The sequence below is a fragment of the Myotis davidii genome, unplaced genomic scaffold, assembly GCF_000327345.1.
Source record: "Myotis davidii unplaced genomic scaffold, ASM32734v1 scaffold327, whole genome shotgun sequence".
Taxonomy (NCBI): domain Eukaryota; kingdom Metazoa; phylum Chordata; class Mammalia; order Chiroptera; family Vespertilionidae; genus Myotis; species Myotis davidii.
The window spans coordinates 4,884,939-4,896,992 of NW_006298628.1; the positions used below are offsets into that span (position 1 = coordinate 4,884,939).

The 12,054-nt window shown below is 48.5% G+C and overlaps 1 protein-coding gene across 1 annotated transcript in view; it reads right to left on the minus strand.

Moving 5' to 3' along the window:
- The window catches only part of MED24 (mediator complex subunit 24), a 22,622-nt gene extending 10,789 nt beyond the window's left edge, over positions 1 to 11,833 (minus strand). The window contains exons 1-10 of the mRNA XM_015570897.1: positions 11,258 to 11,833; positions 11,087 to 11,169; positions 4,398 to 4,436; positions 4,007 to 4,080; positions 3,426 to 3,658; positions 1,727 to 1,838; positions 1,419 to 1,569; positions 1,034 to 1,147; positions 445 to 492; positions 5 to 28 (exon numbers count right to left, since the gene is read on the minus strand). Coding sequence (XP_015426383.1) covers positions 5 to 28; positions 445 to 492; positions 1,034 to 1,147; positions 1,419 to 1,569; positions 1,727 to 1,838; positions 3,426 to 3,658; positions 4,007 to 4,080; positions 4,398 to 4,436; positions 11,087 to 11,169; positions 11,258 to 11,387 — 1,008 coding nt within the window. The 5' untranslated portion in view covers positions 11,388 to 11,833. The remainder of the gene's footprint in view (positions 1 to 4; positions 29 to 444; positions 493 to 1,033; positions 1,148 to 1,418; positions 1,570 to 1,726; positions 1,839 to 3,425; positions 3,659 to 4,006; positions 4,081 to 4,397; positions 4,437 to 11,086; positions 11,170 to 11,257) is intronic.
- Positions 11,834 to 12,054: the final 221 nt, after the last annotated feature.

Here is a 12,054-nt window from a genome sequence, read left to right on the forward strand (position 1 = left end):
AAAGGCACAAGACATCTTCGGTAAAGTCCTACAAAGAGCCAGAAAGGCCATCTGGCTTCTCAGTCTTCTTCCCCACCCACAGCCTGCGTTGCAGGTTCACAAGGACACCGCTGGATATAAAAGCCTACAAGTCGGCCGTGCCTACCCACTGGCTTCCAGTGACTACAATGGGGGGAAGTTTGGGGCATCGCCCTCCATGGCCACCCGGGTCCTGATCATCTCAGGCAGGGTGCCCCCTGAGCAGCCTGGCTGCCTTCTCTCTGGAGACCAGGTGCCTGTGTGTGGTGCACACAGATGCTCAGGTACATACACACTCCCCTTCCCACAGGAACAAGGACACACTCCTGCCCAGTTCAGCGACCCTCCCCTTGCTCTTGCTTCTCCAGGGCAGAGACAAGGATCTACCTGCTCCTCTGCCCCCTTCGTCTCATTTCTTCTACTCACCTTGTCCCCATGAGAGTATTTCTTCAACTTCACCAAAACCTGTGGAATCTAGAGGATGAGGCAGGGGGGAAACAGGAAGCACAAGTTTTTCTCTTTCACCCAGAACGGAAGGCACCTCCTCCGGCCCCTGCTCTGGACAGAGAGACAGGAACACCCCTGCCCTGAAAGTGAAAGCATTCTAGAAGCCAAATCAGAAAGCGACGGGACCTAAGTGCCTGGTGCCCTCAGCCTACAGGACACAGGGGCCCCCGTCTGCTGGCTCAACGAGGAAATGCCATAAGCAGAAGTGGAGTCCTCGCTTCAAGGACCGCGGCCTGCTTCCCTGGCTCCCGTGACTGCCCTGTAGGAGTCTGGCTGAAGATGGAGCTAAGGAGCACCTGTGTGCGGAGACACAGCGGGAGCTGCCAGCGCGCTAAATATGGCCCTGGGACTCTCAGAGGAAAGAATCGATGGGAACTAATGCTGGGGGACCTGGCAGGCTGGGAGTGACGCCAGCGGGAGAAACACGGGGCAAAGGCCCAGGGAGTCGCCGCTTTTCCCAAGGACCATCCCTAAGACGGGCTCTCCTGCTGCTCCAGGTCCCAGGTACCTTGAGGAAGGTGAAGGCCGTCCACTTGAGCTCCTCCGTGCCCTCGGGAGACTCGATGAGGCCCACGAGGCAAGCTTTCCAGATCTCCAGGACAAAAAGTGGGGTGGGTATATGCTGCAGGAAGACCCAAGGCAAGGCCTTAGAGGGGTCCCATTCCCCCCTTCACCTCTGCAGGCCCCCAGGCATCAGGCTGGGTTACAACCGGGAAACACAGGAACACGAGAGCCAGGGCCGTCAGGTAAGTTGGCAGAACCGTACAAGACTGGGATTCACTTTCCCACGAATAGGAGAAACCCCACGTCTCCCAGAAGGACCAGAGAATCCTCCCTCTTGCACACAAACGGTCGCCGCCTTGGGGATAGAGAGGCAATTCTGGCCCACCCACCTGCATGCGCTTCACCATCATCAGCTGCTCCACCAGGGGCTGGGTCTCGCCTGTCAGGTTCATGGTGCCCTCGAGCAGGACCAGCGCGTGGACTGTGGGGAAGCCAGTTTTGTTCGGCTGCTCGGAGTGCACGGACAGCATCGTGGGGATGCTGAGGGGACAGATCCACAGGGGGTGGTGTTTGGTGAGCGGGGAAGCGTTGGAGAGCAGGGGAGAGCAGAAGGGTCAGGGCCAGGTGCCACACGACCCGCCCCCACCCAGGGCCTTTCCCCGCTCCCTTCCCCACCATCGGCCTGGGAGCTGGGTACCTCCTGATGAGTGTGCCGCACTGCTCTGCCTGGCTCCGGAGCTGGGGGTTGCTGAGATTGGCCAAGATCTCCCCAAGCTTCAAGAGAGAATGTTCAATAGCTGTCCAGGAGGCTGGTGGAGAAAAGGAAATACAGGAACACGATGGGAAACAGAGGAGAGGGAGAGAGTAACCCCAAACTACTCAAGTTTGGCACCCTCTGGGCCCACAAAATCACGCAAGGAGGCTTCCCCTGAGGGTGACATGGAGGCTGGGGGCCTGGGGCAGCATGTGCTGTTTCTAGAAGGAGGCTGCACACCAACAGTGAAGGCCCTAGAAACTAATCCCAGAAGCCTGCCTGGTAGGGATGCGTGCAGCTGACTTTAGAGACAGGCAGTGGCAGAGAGGCAGGGGCGGGGCAGGGGAGGGGAGTCCAGAGGCTGGAACAGGGAGGTGCCCCAGATCACTTCAGGAGTGTGCCAGCCTTGCAAGTGGCCAACACTCTCCAACTCAGACAAGCTGGACCCCTACACCTCCTTCTGTATCCTCACCCCGTCTGGGCCTTGGCTCTCGCTGTCCTCCCTTCGGAAATGCCCCTCCCACTCATCACCTCGCCGACTCTCACTACCCTTCGAGCCTCCGTTCAAGCCCCAGCTGCTTTAACAACTCACCCAACTGGTCCAACCCACTGATCTCTCCTAAATGCCTGAATTCATGGTCTATACTGCATGATTTAGACTTAATTATAAGTCACTTATCCTAGTTACAATTCCAGAGGGTCAATTGATGACGAACGGCACCAACTAGCCCATTAACCTATATGTAGCATGGGGGAGGTGAGACCTGAGATCCATTAAGTTAAATATTCCTTCGTTTTGCAGCCAATAAACATTTGTCAAGTGCTCAAGATAGGTAAGAAACTGTCAACATAGCCAATTTTTACATCATGGTCACCTTTCCATACTTTACACCGACAAGAAAATATATTTTGGGAAGTAATAAATATACTAATCCTACAAGTTCTTCAACCAGGCCTTGAAGACCTGGAGGTAACCCATTCTAGCACTTTCATTGTTGGAGAAATAAGATCCTCAGTGGTCCCAAGCCACAGCAAGACTGCGGCCTTCGGCCCCACGTCCAGAATATCAGAACCCTCCCTCCCACCAGGTGATCTGCCTGATCGCAGGCTCTGGAGAGTTCCAATGTTTAACGTGTGCACTTGAGTCGAGAGGTGTATGGCCCAGTAGGCCTGGCAGCAGACAGGCGTCATGTCTAAAGGACGTGTCAGGCAATGCTCAAACTCGGTCACCTGTCTTTCAGAGGATCCGTAACACAAGGACGGATCACGTGCCTGCCTTGTCCTCTCATTTTTCCATGTCTGTTGCACACTAGTCTGCTCCCCACTGGCATGTATCCTGGCTGAAGGCAGGGACCCTGCCACATGCTCCTTCAGCAGCCCCCCACCCCCCGCCCCCAGCACCTGGCAGAGTGCTGGGCATACAATAAGGCTCAGTAAATACCTGTTGGTTGATTGGCTCGGGTGCCACCCTGCCCAAGTCCCTGGGATGTATGCAATGCTTATGGGGAGAAAAAAAAGGAAGTGGGATGATTTCAGATCCTCCTGGAAAGAAGTGGGATGCCATCCTGCCTCTCCCCTCTCAATTAAAGAACCGGATACGGGAGCAGTGGCAGGTGGGGCTCAGGGGGACGAGGGGACATACAGGCCTCCTCTAGTTTGGCGATGTGGAGCAGGGCCCGGTTCTTGGTGCTGCCGAGGGTCTTCTCCAGGCGCTGCAGGCACATGGCAAGCTGCTTCTCCCCGGCAGCTGGAGTGCCGGCCTCCAGCCCCTCCTGGAGCCGCTCGGCAGAGGCTGCAGTGCAGCGCAGCAGCCAGTGGAGGGCGCTGAGAAGGGCCCGGCACAGCCCGATGCACTCCTCTGCTTTGCCATGACAGCTACGGGAAAGGATGCAAAATCTGTCTCTGCTCCAAAGGCTGAAATCTGACCCACACCAATGTTCCCAGAGGGGCTGGCACTCCCTACTAGGGAAGAGGGCTGGGAAGCTAGCAGAGTCCTAGGGAAGACAGCCCTGTTGATTCCCACTGGACAAGGTTTCGAATGAGCTACTCCCAATCGAGAAGAGGCATTTTTGTCCTAAGGACTAAGTGGGAAAGGATGGGGATGGGTGGGTGTGGGTGAGCAGGGAGAAGAAGTGTGGGGAGCCACAGAGTCTCACTGCTTGGAGCTTCTCTTTTACACTAAGCTAATGCTGGAGGTTGTGAGCTCCTCACCCCTGCTATTACCTTAGTCGGTCACAAAACATGTCCATGATATCTAGCAACGCCTGGACACACAGGTCACGGGAAAAGTCATCAAACTGTGGAAAGATCAGAGGTGATGCTACAGTCAACCCCTGGTGTCACACGAGGCAGAAGAGACACTCATCTTTCCTCCCACCTCAGGTTTCAGAATGGGCACCCTTTCAACATTGGAGATTGGCTAATTGCCAGCCCCCGCTTCCCAGGATGCTCTTCCTTCCAGAGAAAGGCAGCTATGCCAGCCAGAGGCAGCGTGGGCTGCCTGTCCAGCCTCAGTGGCCACATGATCAGAGCATTCAAGGAGGTGGGGCCCCCTCCGTCATGACCGTATCTTTTCCCCTGGCCCCCACCCAGCCTCTGGTAGCTATGATCATACCTTACTGATAGCTGTGAGGACAGAGGAGTAGGACACCATCTGGAGGGAAAGAAGAAAGATAAAGTTCAGACAACCAGTGTTCCACAGTTGAACGGAACAAGCGCTCACACTTCAAGTTGCTGCAGCTCTCCTGAAACCTCCACCCTTTCAAGAGGCCTTCCTCAGCCCACTAAACGGGACAAAACACTAGGCACTGTCTCCATTCCTCCCTCTATCAGACTCACTGCAAATGGCATCATAAGCATGAACCCATTCAGAAGATGATTTGGGGCATTCAAAGGTGCCATGTTTCACTGTCCACTATATAGTCTAACTGACTGCCGGTGGATGGGAGAATGGTTATGTTCCTTTACTCCTACAACTTCTATCAAGAGTGATTTTGTTTGGACAAGAACAGCCCGGCTGGCATGGCTCAGTGGTTGAGCGTTGACCTATGAACCAGGAGGTCACGGTTTGATTCCTGGTCAGTGCACATGCTGGGGTTGTGAACTTGACTCCCAGTGGGGGGCGTGCAGGAGGCAGCCAATCAATGAATCTCTTTCATCACTGATGTTTCTCTCTCCCTCCCTCCCTTCCTCTCAGAAATCAATAAAATAAAAAAGAACTGGAGACAAGCACACATTTCTTGCAGTGACTAGGTAGTAACTGCACTTTGACATCAGTAGTGAATTCCACTATTCACCTCTTACTCATTTTTCTAGGGGTTATTCTCGAGGACTCCACCAGGACACCTTCTCTGATCGACCCCAACCTCCCACCCAAAGCTGAAATATCCTCTGTGCTCCAACTAACCCCCTTGTGCCCATCACTGCACAGCTGGTGCCTGCTGCCCCCACCAAACTAGAAGCTCCGTGAGGATAAGGACGCTTTTACTCCGTGACCCATGAACTTGTTGACAATGTTTATAGAATGAGTAAGTAAAAACACCCTTAGATCAGCATTTCCCAAAGTAGCTTCTAAAGCTGCACTGGACAATAGCGACGCCATTAGCCACATGTGGCTTTTTAAAGTTAAACAGAATTTTAAAAGGTATTATTGTTTCTCTAGAACCCAACCTGGGGCCCAGCAGGCAGTAGGTCCTCCGTAAGTTTTTATTGTTTTCGACCGATGAATTCTCTTTCATAATTGATGTGTCTTTCATTATGATATCTAAGATGTCATGTAACTAATGTTCTGGGGGGAAATTTACCTTAAAACAAATTTCTATTAGTAAAACCTACTTATCACCATAAGGTCAGAGATATAATTCAAAAGAAATAATTTGTCCCGAGTGAAATTAAACCCCACAAAAAAATCTTTTAAGTTGTCATATTCTAAAAAAATAATAATATAACATGCTGATAAAATGAGTAATGCTACAGAAAACAGTCACAATCGTATACTCAAAATTAGTGGCACAATACACCAAATAAAAAAGCAAAATACAATGACAGAAACTGTCAAGATAATTAGTTACCTGCCTTGTGGGTTTTCTTCACTAGAAAAATAGAACTTTCCAAAGACTTAAGAAGAAAGCTAAGTCAGCCTCGATGACCTTAGTAGGGTGAACTTAGTAGGGCGATGCCTTTCATGTCTTATTTTCCCATCAAGTGAACAGACTGCTCTCTGTTCAGACATCTTTAACAAATATTCTTGGATTAAACAGGTGCAAAGCACACAGAAGGCTTAAATACACAATTAGTGTTTAGTGCCACTCTCAGCAGGACGCCCTGTGAAGCCAACGCTGGTGTCTGACAGTGATCAGAAAGTTGGGTGCCTGCCTGGGCAGGATGACCGTAACGTTCCAGGCGAGTGTTTGTTTATTTATAACTGATGTCCCCATAGCAAGAGCTTGGCAGAGAACGGAACCTTGTTGGATACCAACCTGAAGGGGGAGCTGGACGTCCCCACTAGAAACAGACCCCAAACTACCAGAAGAGACACCCCCAATTCTGTATGTTCTGAAGGATGTCATTGGTTATATGTTTATATGATCTCCAAATTCAGGATTCTGTTCAGTAAATTTTTGCCAACAGTATCAATAAGGCACTTCTACTCTAGAGACCTAAAAATACTTTCCACATGGTGAACTGTTTTAACAGCAGGATTTAACCTATTCCAGTCTTAATATATCCATCAACGTAGGAGCGCTGCACTACCAGCAGCCCAGGGATGGAGACGTCTCTGAGGCCACTGCACACCTCGCCAGCCCAGACTGACCCGCAGCTGCTCTCTAGTCTCCTCTGCTCTTCATAGTCAACACCCCAACCGCTCCTCAGTACCTCTGTGAGCACAGCACTGGACCAAAGAGCCTCTTAGCTCTGAAGGAAAAATAAATGACTAATTTTGCACAGCACTTTGGAAGTCATGAAGGTCTTCCATGTGTATTTATTTCTCTCACTGTCACTTCAGCCTCTTTATCCCTGTTGCTTTTCCCGTCAGTGTTTACACATCTCAAGATTCTTCTATTTTTAAAGGAACTTCCCACAGACCTCCCACTTCCAATTAACCATCGCCCTCTCTTCTGCTCTTCACAGGCATAAGAGTTCTCTCTCCTCACTGTCTACCTCCCCACCTCCCGCTGGCCATTCACCCCATTCCAATCACTCTGTGCTTCCCGCGGCATGAATCCTCTCATTAGGCTCATCAACAAGCCCTTCTTGTTACACCCCATGGACAGTTCTCAGTTCTGATCTCAATGGCCTCCCAGCAGCGTCTAACACCAGCAAACACCTCCTCATTCTTCAGGCCTCTCCTTCCTCCTGTGACTTTTCTTGAGACCACACTCTCTAGCTTTTCTCTTCTTCTCTCCTCGCTGACCCCTTCTTCTCGGACTCATATGAGGGATTCCTTTCCTGTGTGTGTTCCTTAAATGTGATTGGTTCATCAGGAATGTGGCTTGGTCACTCCCTTCCTTGCTCACTCTCCACACTCTCTGGGCAATCTCACCCATGCCCACAGTTTCAATTACCATCTGCAGAGGATGACTCCTAAATCAACAGCTCTAGCCTAGGCCTCTCCTTCTGAGTTCCAGACATGTATGTTCAACTGCCTACTCAGTATCTTCTCTTTGATAGCCCACAGAGGCACCTTAAATGTAACAAGGCCAAAATCAAACATGCCGTCTCCACCCCTCATCTGCACCCCAAACCTAACAGTCCTACTCTACTCCCACTGTCTTCCTACCATCCCATCGTTCAGCCAGTCCTCCAAACCAGAAACCTAGACACTACCTTGGATTTTTTCCTCTCTTTCACACTTCTCCAGTTAATCACCAAATCCACTCTCAATGCCATTTCCTAACTTCTTCTTGAATTCATCTTTTTTTTAATATGTTTTTATTGATTTTTAGAGGGAGAGGAAGAGGGAGAGAGAGGAACATCAGTGGGAGTGTGAAACATGGATGCATACCCTCTATAGGAGATTAAGTCTGAAACCCAGGCATGTGCCCCAACCAGGAATCAAACTGGCAACCTCTCATCGCATGGGACGATGCCCAGCCAACTGAGCTACACTGCACTTGAATTCATCTTTTTTTTTTTTTTTTTTTTTTGCTGCTGCCATTCCCCAAGTTTTTTTATTTTTATTTTTTTGTTAATCTTCACCCAAGGATTTTTTTTCATTGATTTTTAGAGAGAGTTGGGGGGAGGGAGGGAGAAGGAGACTAGAGAGAGAAAAAAAAATTGATATGGGAGAGACATATTGATTGGTTGCCTCCTACATTCACTCCAACTGGGGCCTGGGTTTGAACCTGCAACCCAGGTGCCCATGACCGGGAATCGAACCCAAGACCCTTCGGTTTGCAGGCTAATGCTCTAACAGCCAGGGTTGGCACTTCCCAAGTTTATGCTAATATCATCTCTTTCCTGAATTACTACAATAGCTTAAATCAGGGGTTGGAAAACTAAGGCTTACAACCGAAATCTGGCTTATCCACCTTTTTTGTAAATAAAGTTTTATCAGAACACAGGCATGCCCACTTATTTACATATTATCTAGATCTGCTTTCAAGCTATAATGACAAAACAGTGGTGACAGAAACTATATGGCCTGCAAAACAGAAAGTATTTACTCGCTGGTTCTTTACAGCAAAAATATTCCAGACTAAATTGTGTTCTTGACTTCTGTTTTACTCTCTTTCAACCCATTCTTCAAACTACAATCAGAGTGATTTTTCTAAAGTTAATCCACAAATTCCCCAAATCCACAAAGTCAAGGAACTCCCAATCAAAATATAATAGGGTTTTAAAAAGAACTTAAGTGGCCGAAACTGGTTTGGCTCAGTGGATAGAGCGTCGGCCTGCGGACTGAAAGGTCCCAGGTTCGATTCCGGTCAAGGACATGTACCTGGGTTGCGGGCGCATCTCCAGTAGGAGATGTGCAGAAGGCAGCTGATCGATGTTCCTCTCTCATCGATGTTTCTAACTCTCTGTCTCTCTCCCTTCCTCTCTGTAAAAAATCAATAAAATATATTTTTAAAAAAAAGAACTTAAGTGGATTCTAAAATTTGTATGGAAATGAAAATGCCTGGGTCAAGAAATTTTTGAGAGATAAAATTATGGGAAGACTTGCCTAGCCAGGTATCAAACATATTATAAAGGTACAGTAATTAAAACAATAAAGTACTGGTGCAAGACAAGGCCAATATATCAATAAAATAAACTAGAATGTCAAGAAATGGAATCCTGTCTATAAGAAAATTTAGGCTAGGACAAATAATGGTCTAGTCAATAAAGGTAGTTAGCCAACTGTCCATCTGTCTGAAAAAATATATAAATAAACTTGGCTCCCTGTTTCACACTGCAATAAATTTTAACTGTGTCAGAGAAAAGAAACATAAAAAATAAAAGTGAAGTGTTGGCAAAAATTAGAGAAAAATATATTTTGATCCTTGGAGCAGACAACCCCTTATGCAAGACAAAAGCCACATAGGAAAAAGGCTAAATCTGGCAACAGATGCATTAAAAACTTTTGCATGCCACCCTGGCTGGTTTGGCTCATTGGATAGAGCACTGGCCTGCAGACTGAGGGGTCCTGGGTTCGATTCTGGTCAGGGGCACATGCCCGGGTTGCAGGCTTGATCCCTGGTGGGGGGTGTGCAGTAGGCAGCCGATCAATGATTCTCTCTCATCACTGATGTTTCTATCTCTCTCTCCCTCTGCCTTCCTCTCTGAAATCAATAAAAATATTTAAAGAAAAACTTCTGCATGCCAAGAAAATAAAAATCACAAACTTAAAGGTGATAGAAGAAAATTGAAAACATATATAACAGATAAAGATTACAAGATAGATTTTTAAAAATATTTTTTTATTGATTTCAGAGAGGAAGGGAGAGGGAGAGAGAGATAGAAACATCAATCATGATAGAGAATCACTGACTGGCTGCCTTCTGCACGCCCCTATTGGGGATCAAGCCCAAACCAGGGCTTATGCCCTTGACCGGAATCGAACCTGGGACCTTTCAGTCCACAGGCCAATGCTCTTATTCACTGAGTCAAACCACCTAGGGCAAGATAGATTATTTTAAAAGACACTTAAAAATCAGTAGGAATTCTTCTTGGAATGATGAAAATGTTCCAAACTGATTGTGGTGATAGTTGTACAACTCTGAGTATTCTAAAATCTAGCGAGATATATATATACCTTAAATCAGTAAACTATTTATATAGTACGTGATCTATAGCTCAATAAAGCTGTTACCAAAAAGAAATAAAGAAAACAATCTCACAATAGAAAAATGGGCAAATGGTACACACAAGTAATTCACAGAAGATATGCATATAAAAATATGCTCAACATCACAATCATAGAAATACATAATATAACATGATGTTATTTTTGGCTTCTCTGGAAATAAATCTGCAAGATTCTATCCAGCACTGGCAAGTATGTGTGGAAATCCTGTCAAACACTATGTACAGTCTTATCAGTCTGCCTGGCTAACTCAACATTCATGTCTTGGTTTGAACATCACATCCCTCTGATTGCTCAGAATGGATTAGGTGCCCCTTCCATGGACTCCCAGAGTACCCTGTCCCAGCCACTATCATAAGCCTATCCTGTGACTGACAGATTATATCTGCACTAGAGGCCCAGTGCACGAAATTCTGCACAGCAGAGTCCCTCAGCCTGGCCTGCACCCTCTCGTAATCCAGGACCCCTCGGGGGATGTCCAATTGCCAGTTTAGGCCCGATGTCCAACATTTCTCTCGAAATCCAGGACTGCTGGCTCCTAACTACTCACCTACCTGCCTGCCTGATCACCCCTAACCACTAGCCTGCCTGCCTGATTGCACCTAACCACTCACCTACCTGCCTGATCGCCCCTAACCACCTCTGCCTCGGCCCTGCTGCCACAGCTTTGACTGGAAGGACGTCCAGAACGTTGTTTGGCTGTCCGGTCTAATTAGCATATTACACGTTTATTATTATAGATTACCCACTAAATTCTTTGGGTGCTGGGATCAGACCTTGTTCACAGCCATATCCCCAGGGCCTACAGCACTGTCTGGCACATACAAACATTTGTGAATATTTACTGTAGAATAAGTTAACGAAGTATGATTCTTTCCATGAGAAAACTGCGGCTCAGAGAAGTAATTCTGGTATATTCCAACCAATTCACCTGGACAGGATATGAGCCGACAACGGTACTCTACGTCTTTCATATCTTCACACCCTCACCCTCTGGAACCGGTGGGGCCGTTTACCTGAGAGCTAATGGCATACTTCAGGTAGGACAGGATGAGAGGATTGGGGGAAGGTCCGATCATGGCCTGCTCCAGCAGTGCTTCTGCAAGGGGAATCACAAAGTAAGACCCTGTGGCCACAACTTGCCCGGGTGTAGCCCTCCCATCCTTCCTTCCTGTTTCACTGGAGACCTGCTAGGTTGAGAATGTCCCACGTGGCTCCCTTGGGGAAGAATTTCTTCATGTTGATTGCCCACTGGTAGTCACTCCACCGCTCCTTCCAGGCTTGCAAAATGGCTTGCTTCAGGTTCACCACCTTCATGATTGCACGCTCAGGAAGCGCGGGCCGGTGGCGGGCAGCGGGGAGGCGGGAGGGACCGAGCTAGAAGGGGAGAGGAGATGCTGGGGAAAGAACAGGGGAGGGCAGACGTGAATGAAATGAAGACGCTACAGGGAGATTTGAGGGAGACAGAACCAAAAGGGAAAAGAGGGGGAGAGGGTGGTAAGGATCCTGCCAGGTTCTTCCCTCCTGGACCACCCTTTCTTAAACTAACGAGGGTGTCAAAGGGGCTTAATACAAAGAGTAAAGAGGACAGCGAAGGGTTAAGCCAGTTCTGGTTGCCTAATTACTCCCTCAGCTCTGGCTCCGTCCCTCAGCAGGCACGGCCACTCCAAATCTGGACAACACCCCCATTTCCTCCATCTTCCACAACCCTGACGCTATAATTCCCTGTTGCCTTTTCATCCACCACCGCCCCAAATTAAGCCTACCGGACAGCTTAGTTCTAAGACCTAGGCATCGCCATTTTGACACTCATCAAAGAGCTAGTTTTCTATTGGCTGGGGGCAACATACATGAGCCAATGACGCGAGAGACAGGTCTCGCTGCGAGGTCTTCTGGGAATTGTAGTTTCTCGGACTGAGCTAGCGTGGAAGGTAGTCAGCCCTCCTCGCTTCTCTCCTTTAGAGAAGGACTTGTAGGAGCTAAG